A 21,680-nucleotide genomic window follows, 5' to 3' on the forward strand; every position below is an offset into this window, starting at 1 on the left:
GTTACACGTTTTATATTCAAGAAGCGTGAAATTGTCCGTCTCTTACATTCGATGGATAAAAAAAAAAGAACATTAACAACGTCTATTTTGGCCTTCACTGCGCTCCGTAGAAGTTCAGTGGTACACGCGCACAATCTCTCGTGGGCGAGTCTTTTTTTTTCCCCCTGCGCCGCTTTTCCGGAAGTGGGTGGGAAAACTAACTTCGACACACCTGTTGTAGCAGTTACTTTAAACAGGGAATGTATTTGGCGAAGAAGCAATTAGCATAAACAAGGCGTAAGATACTTAACTTATAAAAAATATTTATTTGTATTAATAAGTTAAGCAGATAAATGTGAGAGCTTATTTTAGCCTTAACATTTAACTTTTTTTTTTTACTGCGTAATGGATAACGACGGGTACTAAATCTAGTCTACTTTAAAGTAAGGTACAGTACTTGTTCAGTGTAAACACTTACACCAGTAGATATTAATCTAAACTGGATATTTTTACTGGGATAAGTTAATATTTCCACCGAGGGAAAAAAAACAGCGCTGAATTCGTTTTAAGACAACACCTAATATTTATCCGATCTGTCTTTTCAATTCCTCATTTGTGAATCTCCGAACAGGGAGTATATTTGGCTGACAATAAAAGAAGTACAAGAGAGTTAATATCACTGATTAATTAAAGCTGATCAGCTTATTTTTAGGTTTAACTATTTCTAAAAAAAAAAAAAAAAACTATTTAACAGTCAACGACGGGTACTAACACTAGTTTGTTTTTTTCACTGATGCGTATGGCGATGATATAAACGTGACAAATGTGATTGTCAGGTGGCCTCTCACCCAGTGCCCTAGTTCTTCAGTCCAGGAATATTACAATGTGTGCGGCGTGGTTAGAGAAGCGGGCGTCTCTGTGTGTGCGCGCGCGCGCCAATGGTGTTCTTTAACGCACCAGCAGATGTTGAGCAGCGAGCTGGATGCATTGCGCATGCGCTGTGTTTCTCCTGATGTACGCGCTGCCTGGCCACCGCCTTCCATCCCTCCAGCCTCCGTTCCTTCAGCTTTCCCGTCGTTGGCGCTCCTACCCACCCTTCCATCCCTGTGTTTTCCTCTGATTCCTGTTTGCCTTGCTGGTGCGAACATGGGCCGGGAGATTCGCTGCGGTCTGATGCGCTGATGTTATTTTTTTTAAGGTCTTCAAATATGAATCATGCGTCTGATATTCCATCCGCGTCTGCTCGCTAGCGTCTTAATCGCACTGCTACCTTCGTTTTCCTCCGCCTCAGTGGGTACGTACTGATCACCTGCACCAAATCTCATATCTGAAATGTCGGTTAGTTTATGATTCGTATTCACGCCTGTGATGAGGAGCGCTTGCGTGTTTTTGGATGCAGTATGTTTGCATTAATGTCCGCGCCGCGGCAGGATCTCCTCCATTAGTTGGGCTTATAGTCTTTAATGCGCTTGGTCTCTAGGTAAAACATGGATCTTTAGCAGACAGGCCTCTGCACAACGCTACCAAACATCAGTCTAACAGCAACACATCTACATCTACAATCCTAGTGCCTGCAAAAGAATCCTGATCTGATCATATGATATTATTAAACACACAGCTGTTTCCTGTTGTGTAACCTGCACTGCATCAACCATCACTACATTGCTAGAGAAGTTGGGAGGGGGAATCAGTGAGATGCTTTATTTTTCTAAATTCAAACAATCACTTTCAGGAGATTATTCCATCCTTATCGATCTGGCTGATTTAAGGCAATGGCACATTTTCATGCATTCAGCGCTCCCTTTTAAGGCCCTGTGTATTTATAACTGGGGGGGGGGGGATTCCCGTGTTCGTCCTGCAGTTTCCGTGGAGAATGAGCGAGGGTCTGCAGCGCCGTGGCAAGATGCGACAGCAGCCCCGGAGACGACGAGTAGTGGGAACGCTACAAACAGACAGGACAAGGAGGTGGCTGTCACATACCCCTCACGCCTGGTCTACTACGTGAACGAGGAAGCAGAGAGCGCATACCATGACTTGGACACCCGTGCAAGAAACCAGGCAGCTGAAGGCCAGGTGAGTAAGACCCAGTTTCAAGATGGGCAGGGGTGCCAGGAGTCCTTGTGCATGTTCCTCTTCTTTATGACAGCCCTTGCTGTGAGATTGTACTTAATTCAGTTTGTCCTGGCGTTCTGCTAGGGTGATCAGGATTAAAGTGTTCAATAAATGCATTTGAAGTTGTTAGTACAGATGTTTGTATTCAAGTGTAGATAAGTGACATGCTTATTAATGTGTTTGACTGTGCATGTCCGAGTCTGATGGAATGCTGACTGAGCACATTATTGTTGTGAGGCAAAAACTGCAAGTCCAAACCCCCCCCCCCCCCCTTTTTTTTTTCCTCCCTCCCTTTTCTCGGCAGCTGCTGAGAGTGGTGCATTGTGTACATCATCAAGCTTGGTGCGTGGACTCAAGCATCCTTTTTTTTGTGCAAAAGTAGCAGTTTATTTTACCCCTATAGGAAGGTGAAGGGCTTGCTTGCAGTGTATACGTCTTGCCTCAGGCTGCCAGTGCAGCATTTTCAAACAAAATACCAGTGCTGCGTAATTTGATTGTGTTACATGTTCTTTAAGTTATTTTCAATAATGTTTAGAATTTTATATAGTGAGTAAGTGTTTGGTTATCCGTTTTTTGAAATCCTGTCAGTTATTACACACACGCAATCTTTTACTGATGTTAAAAAAGCACAGTGTTTATGCTTCTTGTGGTTTAAAAAAGTCTCTGTCTAATAAACTCCTGCAGGCCATCCACTTGGCACAGGCAAGCTTCCAGCTGGACGCGTTTGGTTCTACTTTTACTCTGGATCTTGCACTAAACAAGTAGGTGTAGCGATGTGTCTGTATTTTGTGTGTCTACAACAGCAGAGTAGATTCTAAAGCATTTAGCAAAGTTAGTCACACAGCAGTTTCTCAGAGGAGCAGCAGTTTGTATAAGACAGACTGCAGAGTGTACTCTCCCAGCAAACACTTAACAAACTAAACCTCTGGGATTAAAAAGAGTGCTACGGGACTCAGATATGCGTCTGCTTCTTGTGGGTGGTGAGTGGGTGTGCTTCTGTGTGCATATAACTGCAGTGACTCATTGCAGTGTCTGAGTTTTAATATGTAACATGAACTGAAATAGACTGATAACCTGCATTAGTCTGGGCAGCAGTTATAGCCTGGTAGGGTGCAATAGGAGTGTAATCAATTATTCAGTACTTTATAATAGTATGCCAATTAATTCATAGTTTTATTTTATTATTATGTTTTTTCTAGCGATCTGCTGTCTTCAAATTATGTTGAGATCCACTATGAAAAAGACAAACCTGTTTTTTCCAAGGTAAAATCCACACATATCGCATAAACACAGTCTGTCGTAAGAATGTTATATTAAATCGTGTGTCTGTGTGGTTATAGGGAGGCGAGCACTGCTACTACCATGGTCAAGTGAGAGGGAAAGATGCATCTCATGTGGCTCTGTCTACTTGCAACGGGCTCCAGTAAGACACTGTGTCAATCCTGAGTTTGTGTGGGTGTGCGAGTGTGTGTGTACATACAAACCTTGCTAATGCTTGCGTGTTTGTTTGGAGACCCACTGTGAGGCCAGATGGCAGGTGGGGCTCATGAAAGGCTTTGAATGTCATCATGTTAGTGTGTGGCGGTGGATCACAGAGTGAGGCAGACGGAGAGGGCCGACATGCACTATGATAGAGATTCAGTTTTTTTTTATATTACAAAGAGGTGAAATGATTCCTCTTGTTTTTGCTGATCTTTAGTATATTTTTTCTTCTTTTCCTTTCTCACAGTGGAATGTTTGATGATGGAGCGTTTGTCTACCTCATCGCACCCCTGAACCAGACTCATGCACCGGTATAAAACACATCGTGCCTGTTTCCCGTTTGTTTAAAGACAACGCTGTGCTTGATGATATTTGGAAACTTTCAGTATGCATAATTTAAAATTTTACCCACAGGGCACGGGGCCGAGGCCACACACTTTGTATCGGACATCATCACTCCGAATGGGCCGCAACCTTGCTGATTTAGGTATGAATGTCACAATTTTTTTTTTTACCTTTTACTTTTTTTTAAGATTCCTAGTGAGTTACAGAGTTCTTGGCCTGGTTTCCATGGTTACACCTTTCCATCTGTCTGTGTCTCTCTTTCTCTCTTTCAGCTACTGAGGACCAGGGGGAGGATGAGGAGGAGGAAGAACAGATCTTGTCCGACATGCCTTGGCTCAGGCGGCGCAGGAGGAGAGCAGTAAGTACCCATAATTTTTTTTCTTCTTGGATCTCGTCTATACAGGTACTCACACGTACAGTTCTCTTGTAGGTACCACAGAAGGTGTTTGATGAGATCAAGTACCTGGAGATCATGATAGTCAGCGACCACAACACGGTTAGTTTATACAAATCGTAAAACAAATCTTTTTATCTGGAGGGGGTGGGGCACTAATTAACAACAACATAGCAATTAAACACATGTAAGAACAACCCGCACATGGTTTTGTGTAATATTTACCTTTTAACTGCCTTTATTTTCCAGTTTAAGAGACATAAAAGCAAAAAGCATACAAGAAACTTTGCCAAGTCAGTGGTGAACCTTGTAGATGCTGTAAGTTTACATTATTATTATTAGCACAATGCTGTAGTATGATCTTTTATTTTAATACTAAAATTAAACATTATTATTTAGAATGCATTATAAAAAATATAATCCATTCCTTTATGGAATATCTTATTCTATACCTTCAGATCTTCAAGGAACAGCTGAACACACGTGTGGTTTTGGTTGCCGTCGAGATCTGGACAGACAGAGACAGGATTCCTCTCAGCGTCAAGCCTCTGGACATGCTAAAAGATTTCTCCAAGTACCGGCAGCAGAACATCGGCGTCAAGGCAGATGCCGTTCATCTATTTACGTAAGTCTTCAGTGATGGTTGATAGCTCTGTAGTCAAACACTAAGGGCTTTTCTTGTGCATGATGGTGCTGTCATGATATTTTGGATTGTAGATTAATAGGGGGAAAGAAGGGGAAAAACTAATTGAGTTACAAATCTTTTTTTGTGTGTGCTGATTCATGTATCGCCACAAATCTGTAAAATCAGTTTTGAAATGATTTATTACATTTATAATAGAGATGCTTGATCAGCCATAGAACCGATTCTGTGCAAGAGCCTCTGGGCAGTGCAAAAAAAACAAATTTTTATGGTTGCATGATCAAAAGTTGCCAGCGTTAGAAGCTGTGCGCTAAAGACTTTGGAGGCATTGAGGCGGTAAAACATCACCGTTTGTTTATAATCCTACAGGTGGTACACTCTGAACTATTCCCACACTGGCATCCTGTGTGGTAGGAGTGGATTATTTTGTTTAAGTTTGTTTGTGTGAAAACTAATATAAAAAAAGTTAATTACTCCTGCTCAATTCCGTTGTGAAGCTGGTGTTAAAGCTAAAATATAAACTTGTTTTTTTTAGGTTCAGGGTATTAACATTGTAACAAAGTTACACAAGTTCTGACGCGTATCTTTCTTGTTACATTCGGTTACTCACGACTCAAACGTCCGTTGAATTCTTTGTCTCTTGTTTTATTTTCAACATCAAAGTTCAACAGTTCTTATAGTTTTTTTGCATAAATCCACTGTGGTTATAACGACTTGCTGTATCTTGTAGCTTACGGTCTTAAATTACGGTTACAACAACTTATTTGCTGTATCTTTTAGATTACGGTATTATGGTCAAAAGCTTGTGTTCTCCACATTTCCGTATCTTAACAACAACTACCATGTGTGAAAGACATGCAGCTACACAACTATGGAATGACAGATCACTTAGTTCACAGAACAACTTATGAAATGATGTCACAATGTAACTTACAATTATCATACTAAATGCTTAACTAATAAATAGAAATAAACACAACAAATTTATAAAAATGACCCTTACAAATATGTACTAGTGATGTGATGTCTATGTTACAGTAATTATGTCATAAGTTCTTTAATGACTAATACACTACCATTTAAAAGTTTGGGGTCACTTTCTAACTCCATGATCGTTCCTGATTTTTATTTCTTTCTACATTGTAAAGGAATGCTAAAGGCGTTCAAAAAATGCATTAATCTCCTTTGAACAGTTAATGGTGAGATGTGTCTGCTACTTATGCTCTGTAAAGACTTCATAACGCCTCTAATCTGAGGTGCTGTTAATTGGTCATTTCTCAGGCTGATAACTCTAAATGAACATCTCGTCTGCGGCAGAGGTAGGTTTTGGTCTCGCCCTCCTGGGATGGCCTTCATGAGAGCCAGTTTCATTATGGTGCTTGACGAATTTTGCAAATTCACTTGACAATACTGTTCTTGCAAGAACTATTACAGAAAGGCTGACCTCTGTGTCTTAAAATAACAACTAACTGTTGTTTTTGTTGTTGTTATGTAATTACCTAATTCCATATGTGTTATTTTATAGTTTTGAAATCCCCAGTATTGTTGTAGAATGTAGAAAATAAATCTCTAAACAAAAACAAGGAAATTTGCAAGTGACCCCAAACTTTTGAACAGTAGTGTGTATATATATATATTATTTTTTAATATCAGGGAACTATAGTAAATAAACCTTTGTGGGCGTTACAGGAATGTCACATTTCATTACGGTCGCAGCAGCATGGCCTACATTGGAGGAGTTTGTTCTGTAGGGAGAGGAGTAGGGGTTAATGAGGTAAGGCTCGTTAAAGAATATTTTTTTTTTTCTGCCTTGGTGAAACGCTTGCTTTAATAGAATTTCTGTTATCATGTTACAAGCCTGACTGTCTCTCTCTCTCTCTCTCTCTCTCTCTCTCTTTTTTGTCTGTCAGTTTGGCAGCACATGGACGATGGCTGCTTCTCTCTCCCAGAGCCTGGCACAGAATCTGGGCATCCAGTGGGACCCTGTTAGCAGGAGAAGTATGTCTAAATCTGTGTCATCCTCCACAATTCTTTTATAACACGCCCCAAGAGAAGTATATGGCTTTGATTTGAGCTGTCTGTTTTGTGCTTGTTCAGAGGAGTGCGGCTGTATGGATTCCTGGGTGGGATGCATAATGGAAGATACTGGGTATACACATACACACAGACACACCTATGTCAGTTTTAGATGTGTACTTCTGCCATAAAATATGACCTATTTTATTTGCAAATGGAGCAATACCTCTTCAGTCTAAAAAATTGCCATTTTTTTTTTTTTAGAGTGCAACATCCTCGCAGGTTCTCCAAATGCAGCATTACAGACTTTAAGAACTTCCTGCTTAGAGGAGGAGGTTCCTGTCTTTTCAACAGACCCAACAAGGTGATCTAAAACATATCAAAATGCCCCTGACACTCTGAAGATTATACATCTAAAATAATTAGTTCTCTACACACCATCATGGATAATCACATCGCCCATACAGTAAATCCATGACAATGAACGGTGTGTGTTTTGGCAGCTCTTTGAGGCTACAGAATGTGGCAATGGGTATGTAGAGGTGGGAGAGGAGTGTGACTGTGGAACCAGGATGGTGAGTTAATATTCACCATTATCACCACTTATTATTGCGATAGCAGAACATATGAATCTGCATTAGTGTCACTCCTGTCACAGCACAGTCTTCCAATCCAGTATTTAACGACATGAATAATGTATGACCGTTATAAGCATGCAGTAATTGTGTGTGTTTATGTGTGTGTGTGTGTGTGTGTGTGTGTGTGTGCATGCTTTTTCTGGAGCAGGAGTGCTATAAAGACTGCTGTAAGAAGTGCTCTCTGTCTAATGGTGCTCACTGCAGTGATGGGCCATGCTGTAACAGCACCTGTCTGGTAAGAGCTCAGCACTTCCTGGTCTTCCTTCTCTTAATGGCGAGGGGGTTGGCCAAATAATGCTTTAAAAGCATCCGGGTCTTATTTATGCTCTTTATTGAATTATAGAAAACAATGCAGCGTCTGCTGAAATTGTTGGATAACCGTACAAGTTCCAGCAACCTAGGAAATGTATCCCACGTTTACTCACTCATCTTCTATACCGCTTTATCCTGTATTCAGGGTCGCGGGACTTTGTGAAGCTTTGTTATATAAAAACAGCCATTTATTTTAGGCTAGGTCCATGCCAGACAAGTCACGCACATCTCATACATCAAAAAAACAAAACGGTTTTCTGGGCAGATGAAAGGGTTTCGGTGGACACAAGCTATTTGCATGTACAGTTAGTCCCTGACTTACAAACGGGTACGTTCCGGGAGCATGTGCGTAAGTGGGATTCATTTGTAAGTCCAATAAAGAAACAACGTAAAGCATAAAGAAACCAAACATACACGTTTGGTGTTTCTTATGTTCTTGCGAGACAAAGCTTTTAAATCACGAGGCTTATTCCGGTGATGCAGCGGGGTCAGCTGACCTCATTTAAAGGCAGCCAGGGAAGACATCAGGTGGACGACAACGCTACATGTATAGGCAAGGGAAAGTTCACATAATATCAGACAACCTTATATGGGGTATGGTAACTGCCAAAAAAAACGTGTGTACTAATAAAAATTCGTATATATTGGCTTAAGGTTGTGCAAAAATGTGGTTTTGTGAACTCTCGTATAAGTCAAATCATACGTAAAATATGTAGTGCGTGTTCTTATGTGAGAATACAATTCCAAAAAACAAAAAAAATAACTAAAATAATCAGAAGCACGATTTTAAACTTGGGTTACTCCATCATGAATATAAATTGATAACCGCTACTCTACTGTCAAATACGTCACAGGCTCGCAGGCTTTATGTATCAAGCAGAAGAGACATAAATTGAACAAACCGCGCATGCGTTCGTGATATAGTAAGAAAAGGACATTAGCCTGTGACGTATTTTCGACAGTAGAGTCATGGTTATCATTTCGTATTCATAATCGAGAAACCCCAAGCATAAAATTGCGCTTTGTATTATTATTATTATTATTATTATTAATATTATAATTTTTTGGAATCATATTCTCACATAAGAACACACTTTATATAGGATTTGACTTGTACAAATTTACAAAAACCACATTTTATTCATTTATGCACTACTTCAGGCAAATATGTACGAATGTTTATTAGTAAATGCACATCTTTATTTGACAGCTACCCTACCCCATAACCTTGTACCCATTATGCAAAATTCACTTTTTAGTAATTGTCAGACTTTCAGATGGTCTTCATACTGTAGTTAGTACATACAACAAAAAAATCCTGCTTTTTGTCCTTTTTCTATTTTTATTTAAGTGCCCTGGGGCTTAAAAAGTCAATTAGATTTTCTCCCCCTTATTTAACCTTATATATGAAGAGAAATGTTGAGAGGAGCCAGACTCATCGGAGAGCCCATTCTCATAGGGGTGATATCAGATAGCAGAGATTGATTAGCGGTCATGCCATGCTGTGTGGTAAGAGGCTGGACGTATAATAGTAGTATAGTATAGTAGTATAATAGGAAAGATGTTTTATGTAATATGAAGTCCACTTCTTTTGTTGGAGACTCGGGTGCGAAACTATTTGTTGGAATTTCAGGCTAAAACTATTGAGTGACTGCAGTCACAAGCCTCAGAGAAAAACGGTTTGCATCAGTCGAGTCTAAGACCATCTTTTTGGTCAAGTGGAGCAATTCACAGTCATTACACACACTTGTGTAGTGAAATGAAATAGTAAATTATAGGACCTTAAAAACAGCTATCTTCACCCAACATCTGCTAAAGATGCTGGCAGGAGCTTTAAAATACGGTAGATTAGGGAAAGCACAGAATTCTTCAACCTTTGCCATTCTTACTGTATATAGTTAATAAGTGTAAAGATAATAATAATAAAATAATAATACTAATGCAATATTAAAAGGTAGGGGTTCCACTGGGAACCCTGAAACTATTATTATTATTTCTTAATTTCTAATTTTCTGTGTCTGCTTTTCTTTTCTCCAACAGTTCCTTCCAAGGGGCTACAGCTGCCGCTACTCTGTGAATGATTGTGATATTTCAGAGTCTTGTTCAGGAGATTCAGGACAGGTTAATATTTACTTAAATGAGTTTCAAGCGTGCATGCTTAGAAAAACTAATGCTAAAACTAAACATATCTTTTGTCCTCCAGTGTCCCCCCAACCTACATAAGCAGGACGGGTACTCATGTCAGCTCAACCAGGTGAAGTGTTCAGCTTCAGAGTTCTCAGAGTTTCTTTAAATTATGCTGCCATTTGCAGAAACAATGCAAGCATTTGCAGTCACACACAACCTTTTAAGCTTTTCACCCGAGCTGTTGCTTCTTGCTGCACGTTTTGCTGCTCCAGGGTCGCTGTTATGGAGGTGAATGCAAGACCAGAGACAGCCAGTGCAAATACATCTGGGGTACAAGTGAGTTCTGGAGAAAAAAAAAAACAAGCAAAAATGTAAAATGCAGTCGGGGTCAACTGGCAATACTGTCCGAGCAACTGCAACACGGCATGCTCTGTTTTTCCTCTCTCAGAGGCAGGAGTCTCAGAGAAGCACTGCTATGAAAAGCTGAACACAGAGGGGACGGAGAAAGGGAACTGCGGGAAAGATGGAGAGAAGTGGATCCCCTGCAGTAAACAGTAAGTGGTACATTTAATTAACAGTCATTAACTGTTGATTTTGCATGGTGGGCTTCAACAAAACAATCTTTATGTGTATAAAAAAAATCTACTTTGAATGAACTCCTTCCGCAGTGATGTGTTCTGTGGGTACCTGCTGTGTACCAACATCGGCAGAAACCCCAGGATTGGGACGCTAAAAGGCGACATCACCCCAACCACGTTCAACCATCAGGGACGTCTGATAGACTGCAGGCGAGTACCGCTGTCTGTCCAGAAAATAACGTAAAAGTATTGTGAGATTAACAATTAGGATGTAATCTTACCAAGTTTGTACAAACTAGTGATGGGTCGTTCATGAACGAATCTTTAACATGACAGGAGAAAGATTCGTTCATTTTCTACTAGGCGCATGCGCAAATCATCGCGAAACCTCCGTAGGTTATGAACGGGAAACAGAATTGAGCGATTCTTTTTTTAATGACTCTTCTATTTTGAGTTGTTCATTCTTTTGTCACGTGACTCCCATAGACGCTATGCAGTGCAATAGATTCAAAAGAATGAACGACTCGAAGTTATGAGAGGTGAGCTACTCATTCTGTTTATTATAATATGTCCTTAGCTGCATTGTAATATTTTCATTACTGGAACTATAGCCCAAAAATTTGTATGTAGACGTATTAGGAGGCTGTTTATTGAAAATGTAACATTTTATTTTATTTCTGATCAAAGGAATGAAACGAACTAAATGACTCAAAAAAAGATTCATTTTGATGAATGCGATTTAAAGAAGCGAGTCAGTAAAATGAATCAAACTTTTCATCACTAGTACACAAGTAAATTGAGTACTTTTGCTTGAGTAATAATCAACCTAAGGAATCTCTGCTTTTACTTTAGTGAAAGATTTGTGTACTTTTCCTACCTCTGCCTTGTTGGCTAACACTGACAGGCATATGTGAAACTGAACACCATTATTGATTTTTTTCCAACATCATTAAAACTAATATCATTGAATCATAAAAATCACATATTAGCCAGTTAAAAAAGCATCAATTCATCGATCCATCCTACTTATTCTGTATAGAGTTTGCAAGGGGGAATGGAGCCTTTCCCAGGTCCCAGGAAACAAGATGGGGTACACCCTTGGATGTGCCCACCATAGTGCCCACGCACCCAGACTCACACACCAAAATATACACTACAGAGAATTTGGAAATAGCACTCATTTTTATATATATTTATGTATTTGGATTGTGGAAGAAAGCTGGAGTATTCTAAAGAAAACCAAAAGAACAAGGGAGAACATGTAAACACAGAGACCGTAAGTGAGCCTCGAACCCCCAGCCATAGAGGCGCACAGCAACAGTGCTATCCATTGCGCCACCTTGCCACCTTAAAAACCAATGAATCGATGTTATTTGTGAGAGTTTCCATTTATTTAACTGCGTGAACATTTAGATATGATTTATGAAGCACATTTGTCAGTATCACCCGCTGCTCTCCGCTGAACCAGGGGGCATGTGATTCATACATTTTGCAATCTGCTTCAAAATTACTTTGCATATCTTTCTGCAGTGCTGTAAAGATCTGTTCGTGCATTACTGTATAACCATGTGTGATTAATTGTGGGTGTGTCCATTTAAATAATGCAGGAACAAATATCTCTGGTAACATCTCCTACAGCTTTATAAGATTTCCAGCAGACTGTCAAATGAGCAATAATATCTAATGATAATAATAATAATAACAACAGCAGTGTTTTATAGATGTATAGAACAGCTCAATGCTAACAAGTGGATAATAAAGTATAAAGAGGGTTTCAGGGTTCTGTTTTTAAACCCAGCACTTTTTCTACACTCATGACGTCTGGATTTATTTTTTCCCTCCAAAACTTTCAGTGGCGGCCGTGTACTCTTGGATGATGACACTGACCTGGGTTATGTGGAGGACGGGACCGCTTGTGGCCCCTCCATGATGTGCCTTGAGCGGAAGTGTGTGCCTATCTCCTCTCTTAACCTTACAGCCTGTCCTTCCGGACCCAACGGACGCGTGTGCTCTTCACATGGAGTGAGTCACAAAAATACAATATGAATACCTCATGAACGTACCACACTGATTGTTCAGTTCTTAGTAGTAAAGTATTTCTACTTTGCTGCTGAATCATGTGTTTTTAAGCCTAAAATGTGATTAAGGGAAAGCAAGAAAAGATGGTCTACTTTAACAGCTTTGGTAATCTAATCTGTGCGTCCATTGCTCGGTGTGTCTGTGTGTGTTGCTCAAAATACTACTCATATCCTACTAAATATCTTCAGTGTCAGAACCAAATTAGTATTATGAAACGATTAGGGTTGTGGATGGGATCTCATCATAGGCAGACATGAGGAACAGACACTCGATGAAAAACGATAGACCCATTGATTTTATCTTTAACCGTGGCATGTCTCTTCCAACTAACAAGCAGAGTAAATAGAAACACTAAGCATGCTGTTATAGCCTGCTCTTTCGTTTAAACCCAACTTGATTTGTCGATCATTGCTGCTGGTGCTTTATGGATATAATCAGTAAAGCAAGCTTGAAGCTTCACACAAAGCCTAGAATCAAGTGTAACCACATGACACAATTGTAAACACATCAGCCATTCATACCGTTTTTTCCTTGAAGATACTTCAAGCCATTTTTTAACAGAAAATACAAATATGTCTGTGAACGGCTACATTATACATTTCCTGATCAAAAAAAAAAAAATTACACACTCTAAGGTTATATTTCTAATTTCAGTTTTATAATTCTGATTCTTGCTGCATCCATCTAGTAAACAATTTAATTAAGAAATAAAAATTTGTTATATGTTCTATGTCTCATGAAATGAATTGCACACACCTAGTTAACCCACTGAGCTCTGTTCAGCTGAATCAGGCGCAATTATAGCTGCATTAATGTTAATGAATGCATTGTGATGTACACCAGAGTGAGCCCACACTGTTATTTGCAACGTGGTTTTAATGTTAATGGGTTCTGTTGAATAGATCTCGTATCACCGAGGCTCTAAACAGCTGCCATATTGACGTTGTGGATATCTGATACGAGTCTGAAGCATGGGCCAGGCAGTTAGACTGTCTCTTGCTTAGGTTACAAAGCAGATACTTGTCCACCTTTTATTCTATCTGTTTTTGTGAATGAATGATCGTTTCTGCTGGATCTGTCCTTGATTTTTTTTTTCAGGTGTGCAATAACGAAGCCACGTGCACCTGCGATGAGTTCTGGGCTGGGACAGACTGCAGCATGCACGACCCGCGGAAAGAACCACCCGCCGTCGAAGACGAGGGTCCCAAGGGTTCGTGACGCCTCCTAGCCTTGTTTCCGTTCCACACAGACAGCAATAACATGATAATTGCAGTGATAGCCAATTATAGACCCTCAACCACATACAAATCACTTCTTGAAACTGGGCTTCCCCATATGCATATGGATTCTCAGCTTGGGGCTTTAACTTACATTTTCTTTTCTGAATCCCCCCTATTTCCTCTGCGCAGTGAGCGTGGCCACTAACAGGCTGATAGGGGCAGTGGCAGGGACCATTCTGGCCCTAGGGGTGATTTTTGGAGGCACTGGGTGGGGAATAGAGTAAGCACTTCTTATCCCTTTCGACGCCACTCCCCAAACGAGCGGGAGATCTTGTGATCCCTTGTTTGCGTGTCTGTGTGTTTTCCTCCCAGTGGCTTTTGTCCATCGTGGTTTGTCGTGCCTGTGCCATGTGATTGATCGGTGTTGTGTAACCTGCTGGATCGATCAGTAAATATCATTTTCTCCCTTTTTTTCCTTGACTGTAATCACTTTGGATATTATCATTATTACTCTGTGTGATGCAGTGTTGCAGCGCTCTCCTTTCTGGTCCATGTGGGGCATTTACACACAGAATAAAAAAAAAAAAAAAAGAATGTAAGAAGGGAGGATAAACAGCGATGTATAGAAATAAGGAGTATGATCATGCAGAATTATTAACTGTCAAGCATACTGAAGTACTCTGCAACGTAGCTCAGCTCAAGAGAGTGCAAAAGTATTACGGCGCTTGTGAGTGTGTTTGTGCGTCCGTTGCTCAATGTGTGTGTATGTGTTTTTTACTATTACTACTTCTATTATACTTAATTCCTTCAGTCTCAGAACCAAATTAGTATTATGAAAGGATTAGGGTTGTGGATGGGATCTCATCATAGGCATACTCGAAGGAACAAAAATCTACAGAACTACAGTATGGTTTTATTCTTTAATCGTGGCTTGTCTCTTCCAACTAACAAGCGGAGTAAATAGAAATTCTAAGCATGTTGTTCAAGCATGTTTTTGTCAAAATAACCACCTTATTTATATTTATTACGTCCGATTCGTCAATCTTTGCTGATGTAGCTTTCTGGATATATCAGTGAAGCAAGCTGGAATTAAATTAGCCTCAGTGCACATAAAACCAAGAGGGTGTTTCATCAAGTGTAACCACTTGACAGAACCGTGAGCTACAGTCAGGGATAAAAAGGAATCAGCCCCAGCCTCTATATAATATTCATACTGTTCTTTCCTAAAAATACTTTTTTTTCTTAACAGGAAATACAAATTTCTATATGGATGCTTACATTATACACTGCCTGGGAAAAAAAAAAAAAAGATTCAATTCAGTCCTCTTTAGTTTTGATTACAGACTATGTGGTGGCCAGTTCACGTGTGAAAATCATTCCTCAGGCTTCTAGGACCACTCTTTGACAATTTAAGTCCTGGAATAAGCCTGTGCCATCAGGGAAGAAAAACTCAATTGATGTGATAACCTGGTCATCCATTACAATCAGGTCATCAGCTGTCTTCATTTTATTGACACATACCGTTGCTGAGCCTAACCCTGACCAACTGAAGCGACTCCAGGGCAGAACAGTGCATCAAGAGGCTTGTACAGTGGCCACTATACTTGATGGGCTCCAAATCCGATCTTTATTCTTTCTAGGAAACTCAAGCTTTTTTTCTGATTAGTCTCATAAAATTGTGTGTGTGTTTGGAAATGCTTATACTTAAATATAGCTATGGTTTTTACTCTAGATTTTTTTTTATCATTCAATTTTTGGGTGATATAAATTCATAATTTTTTTTTTCTTGTGCCCAAAAATGGATCAGCACTATCCTTCCAGGTTTTAATAATACTGTATGTTGAAGGGTTCCTAACCCAATTTCAGATCTCAGTAATTGATTTCTTTGCTAGATGCAGCCCTTCTGAAATCGCGCCCTTTTTTGGCCAGGCAGTGTATTTATGTATTTTATTCCAAGCCGACAATATATAATGCTGTGCTCTTGCTCCATGTTTTAGCCTTTACAACGGAACAAAACTATCGCTCCGACTTCCTTATTAGTGTGTGTTTGTGTGTGCTATTTGCTCAGGCTGTGTATATGTATATGTGTATATGTATGTGAGCGTAGTCTTGTCACACCCCCAGGCACTGTTAAGATGTCCAAGTCACTAAGATGTCTAAATCATGGTGCCCACAGCTGTTGCTTTGTGGATTTCTAATGGTTTACAACTTCACCCACCCACCAACATCAACATGCTACTGTATATAACAGTGATAAGTTTTTTTTTTCTTGTGTAGTTATCTCCCATGGGCTTATATGTACACAGCACTGTGTATCGTCCTCGATTTCATTCAAGACGCATCCTGAGAAACTTACCAAGGCTCTTTAACACTGCCACAGCTAATGCAACGGAGATGGCGATGGAGAATATGACATCCTCTTGCATTTCATGTGTACAAAGCCTTCGTGCTGTGTGTACTGCCCTACACAGCTTACATCATGTCTCTCTTCCATCATGCCCCTCTACAGGTCCTAGCGCCACCAACCTTATCATAGGCTCCATCGCGGGGGCCATCCTGATGGCAGCCATAGTGCTGGGGGGGACGGGATGGGGATTTAAGTAAGAGTCACACCGCATGCTTCTTACTGCCTGCCAGCCTGGTTCAGGCTAACACACGAAAACACACATGCACACACATAGCAGCAGCACACATACATCAGGGCCTGAGCTTCTGCTACAGATTCTTTCACAGTATAGTGGTATACCAGGTTCCATTTATGAAGATTTGGCATGTGTCAAGTTATCAAAGGTTATGATTATTCTCTTTATTATATGTATTTCTAAATATATTTCGTGAATAACTAGCTAATAGTAATCTGTAATCTGCTAAAAACATACTTGGCTGATAAATCATATATTAAGTGAATATTTCACCCATGTATATTTACCATCTGTGTGGGTATGTATACTGATCAACCATAACATTAAAACCACTTGCCTAATATAGAGAAGGTCCACCTTGTGCCACTGAAACCACTCGAAGCATGGACTCCATAAGATCTAACTTGTTCTATTAGAATTGGACTTGTGTGCCCAGCACTCAAAATCTGGGGAATTTGAAGGCCAAGTCAACCCCTTCAAGTATTTATTATGTTCCTTAAATGACTCCTTAACACTTTTTGCAGTGTGTCAAAGTAACTTATACACAACTGCCCGGACCCAAAGTTTTTCAGCAATACATTGCCCAGAGCTTCACACCATCTCTGGCAACTTGGCTTGTTTCCTTAGTAGTGTATCCTGGCATGCTGGTAGGTGATGTAAAACAAAGTGTGATTCATCAGAGCAGGCCATCTTCTTCCATTGTTTCAAGGTCCATTTCTGATACTCATGTGCCCATTGTAGGTGCTTTCATCAGTGGACAGGGGTCAGCATCAGCACTCTGACCAGTCTGCAGCTACATAGTCATGTCCTTAAGTCCTTAAGTTTTTTTTTGGTAGGACTTTAGCACTGCATAGCAAAAATACTCTACAAGACCTGCTATTTTGAGGATGCTCTGACCCAGTAGGCTGGCCATCAAAATTCGGTCCTTGTCAAAGTCGCTCAGATCTTTACACTTGCCATTTTTTCCTGATTCCAGCACATCAGCTTTAAACTCTGTAAACTCTCTGTTCACTTGCTTCCACCCATTCTTAAGCAACATTCTATCCACATAATCCATGTAACTAGCTGTCAGTGGTTGTAATGTTATAGTTGATCATATATAATTAATAAATGAATTAATAAATGAATGCATTATTAATAAAATCTGTAATAATAAAATTTTGAGTTTAGTTATACAAAAAGTTTTGAAGTTTTGGGATTGGCTAAGCCCCTGTAAACTGTAGCAGAACCTCCATAAAACTGGCCCAGCGCTTGAGATGCATGCGTGCAATATGAAAAAAATAACAGTTATGAGTTATGATGCTATTGAAAAGATACGTTGATGGGAACAAAGAGGAAAGTGTTTTTTTTTTTTTTTTGTAAGATCAGCATATCAAAGTGCTATTTTTTCAATCATAAACAAAATGTGAAAATAAAACAAGTGTGAAATTTAATCATTTATTTTAATCCATAAACCAAAATGTTTATTTGATGAAGCTGTTGCACTAGATTTTGAAATGGCTCGAGCAAGTCCCTCTTTGCATTCTTTTAAAGGGGTTAAATGTAAATGTTAATGAAGTAAATGAAATATGTTAATTGTGTAAGAATTTGACAGAAATTGCAATACAGGTAATGGGCTCTCTAGCTAGCTAACATTGGGAGTTTTACAGAAGTCTAGGGGGGTTTAGCTCACTTCAGCATGCTGGTCTGCACATGGCATCTTGACCACATAGGGTTTGTGCATGTGGACTGGCACCTAAAAGGCAGAGCTACAACAGGATGCTGTTTATAAGAGCATTGCACAAAGGCCAAGCTCACCTCGCTGGGCGGGAGGGGACGGTTTTCCTGGGTTCTTGGGGGAGGGGAGGTTGGGTTTTAGGGGTCAGGTTTTGATTTCTTTGGGTGAATTTGGGTGGGATGACCACTTTCTGACCCGCTCTCCTCGCCGTGACCTCTCTTTCAATCCCTTCCCCTTCCGTTGTCTGAAAGGGTGAAAGTATGAGCGAAGAGGGGTGGAGGTTGTGTCGTAGGCAGCCTTTGTACCATGGCTGGCCGCTACGCTTCTCTCTAACCTCGTGGAAGGCCCTGGCCCCCCCTCGAAAACCTAGAACAGAGCAAGACCCCTCACGCCCCCACCCGGACCCGCCCGACACTGCTGCCTTTACTGCCTGCTTCACTGAGACCTGGTACAGATACGCGCTGCACCGCACCTGCATGCTTCTCCCGAACCTCCTCCTCTGTCCCCCCACACTCAGCGATAGTGGCGTCTCCCGCCTAACCTCTATGTGGACAGGTGCATGTTAAACTGCTGGGATGCCCCACATCACGCCATGCTACAGGGAGATTGTGTCAAACCTCCCTCTGTTGTTGTGACTCTTGTTGCCTTTCTTGTTGTCGCTGGTGGTATTGTTCGTCGTTCATGTTGTGGGTGTGAACATCCTGTTCTGACCCTCAGTGTTGTAGACTGTTAGTCCCTTTTTTGTGTGTGTCACTGTTCTTTCCAAGGAGGTAACATTGTTTTTCCATATCCTTCTTTGTCTTTCTAACGCACACTCACACTCAGTAGGAGAGACACTTCGGTGTCCACTCCAACTTCATCAGCCACTGTTACCCCATGCAACCCAACAATCTTTTTTTTTAAACTATTTGCAGGAATCATGTTCTGTAATTTTTCACACAGCAGTGTGTTAGTTAATAAAACATCTAGATCAATGCATGCAACTTTATTCAAGATCAGTTTGTGATTGCTTTTATATGGTGATTGCTGGGTTGCTCGGATTCAGTGGTCCAGTTCAGTGTTCAAAGAGCTGTTGTAGTGTAAATTTGATATTTTTTGCATTGCCTGCACTAACTCCTGTACCTTTTGTTCCCTTTGCGTTTGTCCACGCCACCAAGAAACGTTAAAAAAAGACGGTACGACCCCAACGCCAGTGGCATCTAAACGACTGGAGACTTCAGCCTTGCCTGGTTTCCCTTGGGATTCTGAAAGTGAGCTACCTGCTGGACTATACCCTCTCCTGCTGCTAACAACCAGTAATCTTTGCTTGGAAACGAGAATTAAATAAGGAAGGCAAAGATGAGTAGAATATTTTTCACACAAAATCTTGTCCCCAAAGCCTGTACCAGTGCCCTCTACTCTTCCATGGCTTTTGTACCATTACCCAGTTTAGGATGGGTACATGTTCCTGACTTCCTGGCTTGATTTTGGCATGACCATCCCTGGCTGTGGCACTTGCATGGCAGTGGAGGGTCATTAACTTAAAACAAAGAGGGGGGGGAACTGGAGGACTTATATTCCTAGAGAAGAGCAATCTAAACCTGAGCCTACACTGACTATCCTGCTCTGATCATGGAATCATTGCAAGGTGGGACTCTTCTATACTGGTCATAAGGTCTGAAAAGGGCCTGGATCTCCTGACCACGCTTCAACATGAAAAACAATAAACTCATTCAATTTTGAGACAAATATGGGATTTTGGTCTCATGGTCCCAACATTGTTTTACATGGACATGGATTTACAATTTTTTTTTTTCAAGGTTCAGCATGTTGTACTGCAGACATTTTATGCCACATTAATGAAAAAAAAACAATAACCAATGAACAAAAAGCATCCAACAATTTGGACCACAGCTTCTTTTCCTGCTTAATAAGTTCTCCTTAATTCGCCCACACTCGCACAATTTATTATATATGCCTGGTAATGTCAATAACTGCTCCCCTTACTACTTACTATAAATGAACCACCATGTGTGGTCGGTCCTGTCGGTTAATCGGAGAGCTGCATGATGATTAAAAAAAAAAACCTGCACTGGGAGTGGAGCCATGTGAAGCCTGCCACGCTTCTTAAGGTAACTGCATGTCAAAGGAAAAACAGTTAACTTTTACTTACTATGCAAAAAGGAAATGTCGCACAAACCCTATGGATCGGTACCATAGAGAAATGATACTAACAATGAAATTGCTATCATTAAGCAGTCTTTTATATGCTTGGACATGTTGGTCTTTTAAATTACTTCTATTTAAAATGAATGTTTTAAACAAACAAAAGAACTTCAGCTTCTAAAAATGGAATATTTGTTACCATAGTCATACTTGTTGGACAGATGAATAAAAAAACTTGTAAGTACTCAGTACCGGGTAATTGATCGGCTCAGGAGGGGTTTCGTTTAGGGTTTTCAAGGGTTTTCACCACTGACTTGGGGCACCTGATGTCAATTCTCATCTTCTTAATACTTAAAATTCATCTCATTTTCCCATGGAAACATTGACAAAAAAATAAAGTTAATAAAACTTAACAAAAAATTATTTGTTGATTTTTTTTTTTTGTCTTTGGGATTCACATAATTAGTCGGGCCAAAGCATGAACATAAATAAAAAAAACAGTAAAGTAAAACAAAATCAATAAGAATGTTGAAGTAGTACTGCTACTTAACTGCTAAGAGTTTTGGTGTATTTAGTCAAGAAGGTTTCTGGTGTTTGAGAATAGTGAAAATAATGTAAAACATTAAAAAATTATAATAATTGAATATATTTAACAATAATTAAAAATTTAACAATTTAAGTATTCTCTTGTATATGACCATCATTCAAAAAACTATCAAAGGAGGATCTTCAACAATCTTTGTAATCTAAAAAGGTTTTTTATACAATAAAGCGCAACACTTCCTTCCTTTATCTAATTTGCTCTCACTGCTGGCTCTCTGTATCGCTACAAAATTATGATCAAAGCACAAGTTTGCTATATATTTTTTTATTAAAACACAACCAACATTATACTGATACTAAATTACCACAAACACTGGATGGAACTGATGGATTTATAGCTTTTTGTAAAAACACACACTGACATTTACACTGACATAACCCCCTAAAAAATATATTGCCATTACCTTTTTAACACCTTTGTGACTCATGTGCGTGTTCATTAAAAGTGGAAAAAATCTGAACTGCAGGGGTAAAAAGAATTTATCTCATTTTTCTGTCAAACTGTTTGTTTATCCTAATAATTTCCACAAAAGCATCAGTATAAACAAGAACATAGAACTGCCTCAGTGGGAGATTGAAATCTAGATAACACCAAAGTCATTTACAGTAATTGGCCCTGTTCTCTGGTGGGAGGAATAGCATTTGTCT

At 39.9% G+C, this 21,680-nt stretch overlaps 1 protein-coding gene across 5 annotated transcripts; it reads left to right on the forward strand.

The window, feature by feature from the left end:
• The first annotated feature begins 1,002 nt into the window (after positions 1 to 1,002).
• adam23a (ADAM metallopeptidase domain 23a) lies at positions 1,003 to 20,862 on the forward strand. Of its 5 annotated transcripts, XR_008360818.1 has the most exons (27): positions 1,003 to 1,273; positions 1,841 to 2,052; positions 2,776 to 2,852; positions 3,291 to 3,354; positions 3,432 to 3,514; positions 3,821 to 3,884; positions 3,988 to 4,060; positions 4,191 to 4,276; positions 4,349 to 4,414; positions 4,562 to 4,630; positions 4,771 to 4,937; positions 6,645 to 6,729; positions 6,866 to 6,953; positions 7,053 to 7,104; positions 7,236 to 7,335; positions 7,475 to 7,546; positions 7,758 to 7,844; positions 9,962 to 10,042; positions 10,125 to 10,175; positions 10,321 to 10,384; positions 10,497 to 10,602; positions 10,717 to 10,836; positions 12,480 to 12,648; positions 13,804 to 13,915; positions 16,435 to 16,525; positions 18,536 to 18,732; positions 19,442 to 19,532. XR_008360818.1 is itself a non-coding variant. In XM_053498555.1 (26 exons), exons 1-26 carry the CDS (start codon positions 1,195 to 1,197, stop codon positions 19,485 to 19,487), a joined length of 2,364 nt encoding a protein of 787 aa, XP_053354530.1. In that variant the 5' UTR covers positions 1,003 to 1,194; the 3' UTR covers positions 19,488 to 20,862. The 5 variants fall into 5 exon arrangements, 4 of the variants coding, with proteins under 4 accessions (XP_053354530.1, XP_053354529.1, XP_053354531.1 ...); XM_053498555.1 differs by lacking the exons at positions 16,435 to 16,525; positions 18,536 to 18,732 and adding an exon at positions 14,115 to 14,205 and having other exon boundaries at positions 19,442 to 20,862; XM_053498554.1 differs by lacking the exon at positions 18,536 to 18,732 and having other exon boundaries at positions 19,442 to 20,861.
• Positions 20,863 to 21,680: the final 818 nt, after the last annotated feature.

Source organism: Clarias gariepinus, chromosome 6, assembly GCF_024256425.1.
Source record: "Clarias gariepinus isolate MV-2021 ecotype Netherlands chromosome 6, CGAR_prim_01v2, whole genome shotgun sequence".
Lineage (NCBI taxonomy): Eukaryota > Metazoa > Chordata > Actinopteri > Siluriformes > Clariidae > Clarias > Clarias gariepinus.

Coding starts and splice junctions, on each gene's coding strand:
- adam23a (XM_053498553.1), top strand. CDS start 1,195: ATGCGTCTGATATTCCATCCGCGTCTGCTCGCTAGCGTCTTAATCGCA. Junction 6,954..7,052: donor GGACCCTGTTAGCAGGAGAA/GTATGTCTAAAT, acceptor GTGCTTGTTCAG/AGGAGTGCGGCTGTATGGAT. Junction 7,547..7,757: donor GTGACTGTGGAACCAGGATG/GTGAGTTAATAT, acceptor TTTCTGGAGCAG/GAGTGCTATAAAGACTGCTG.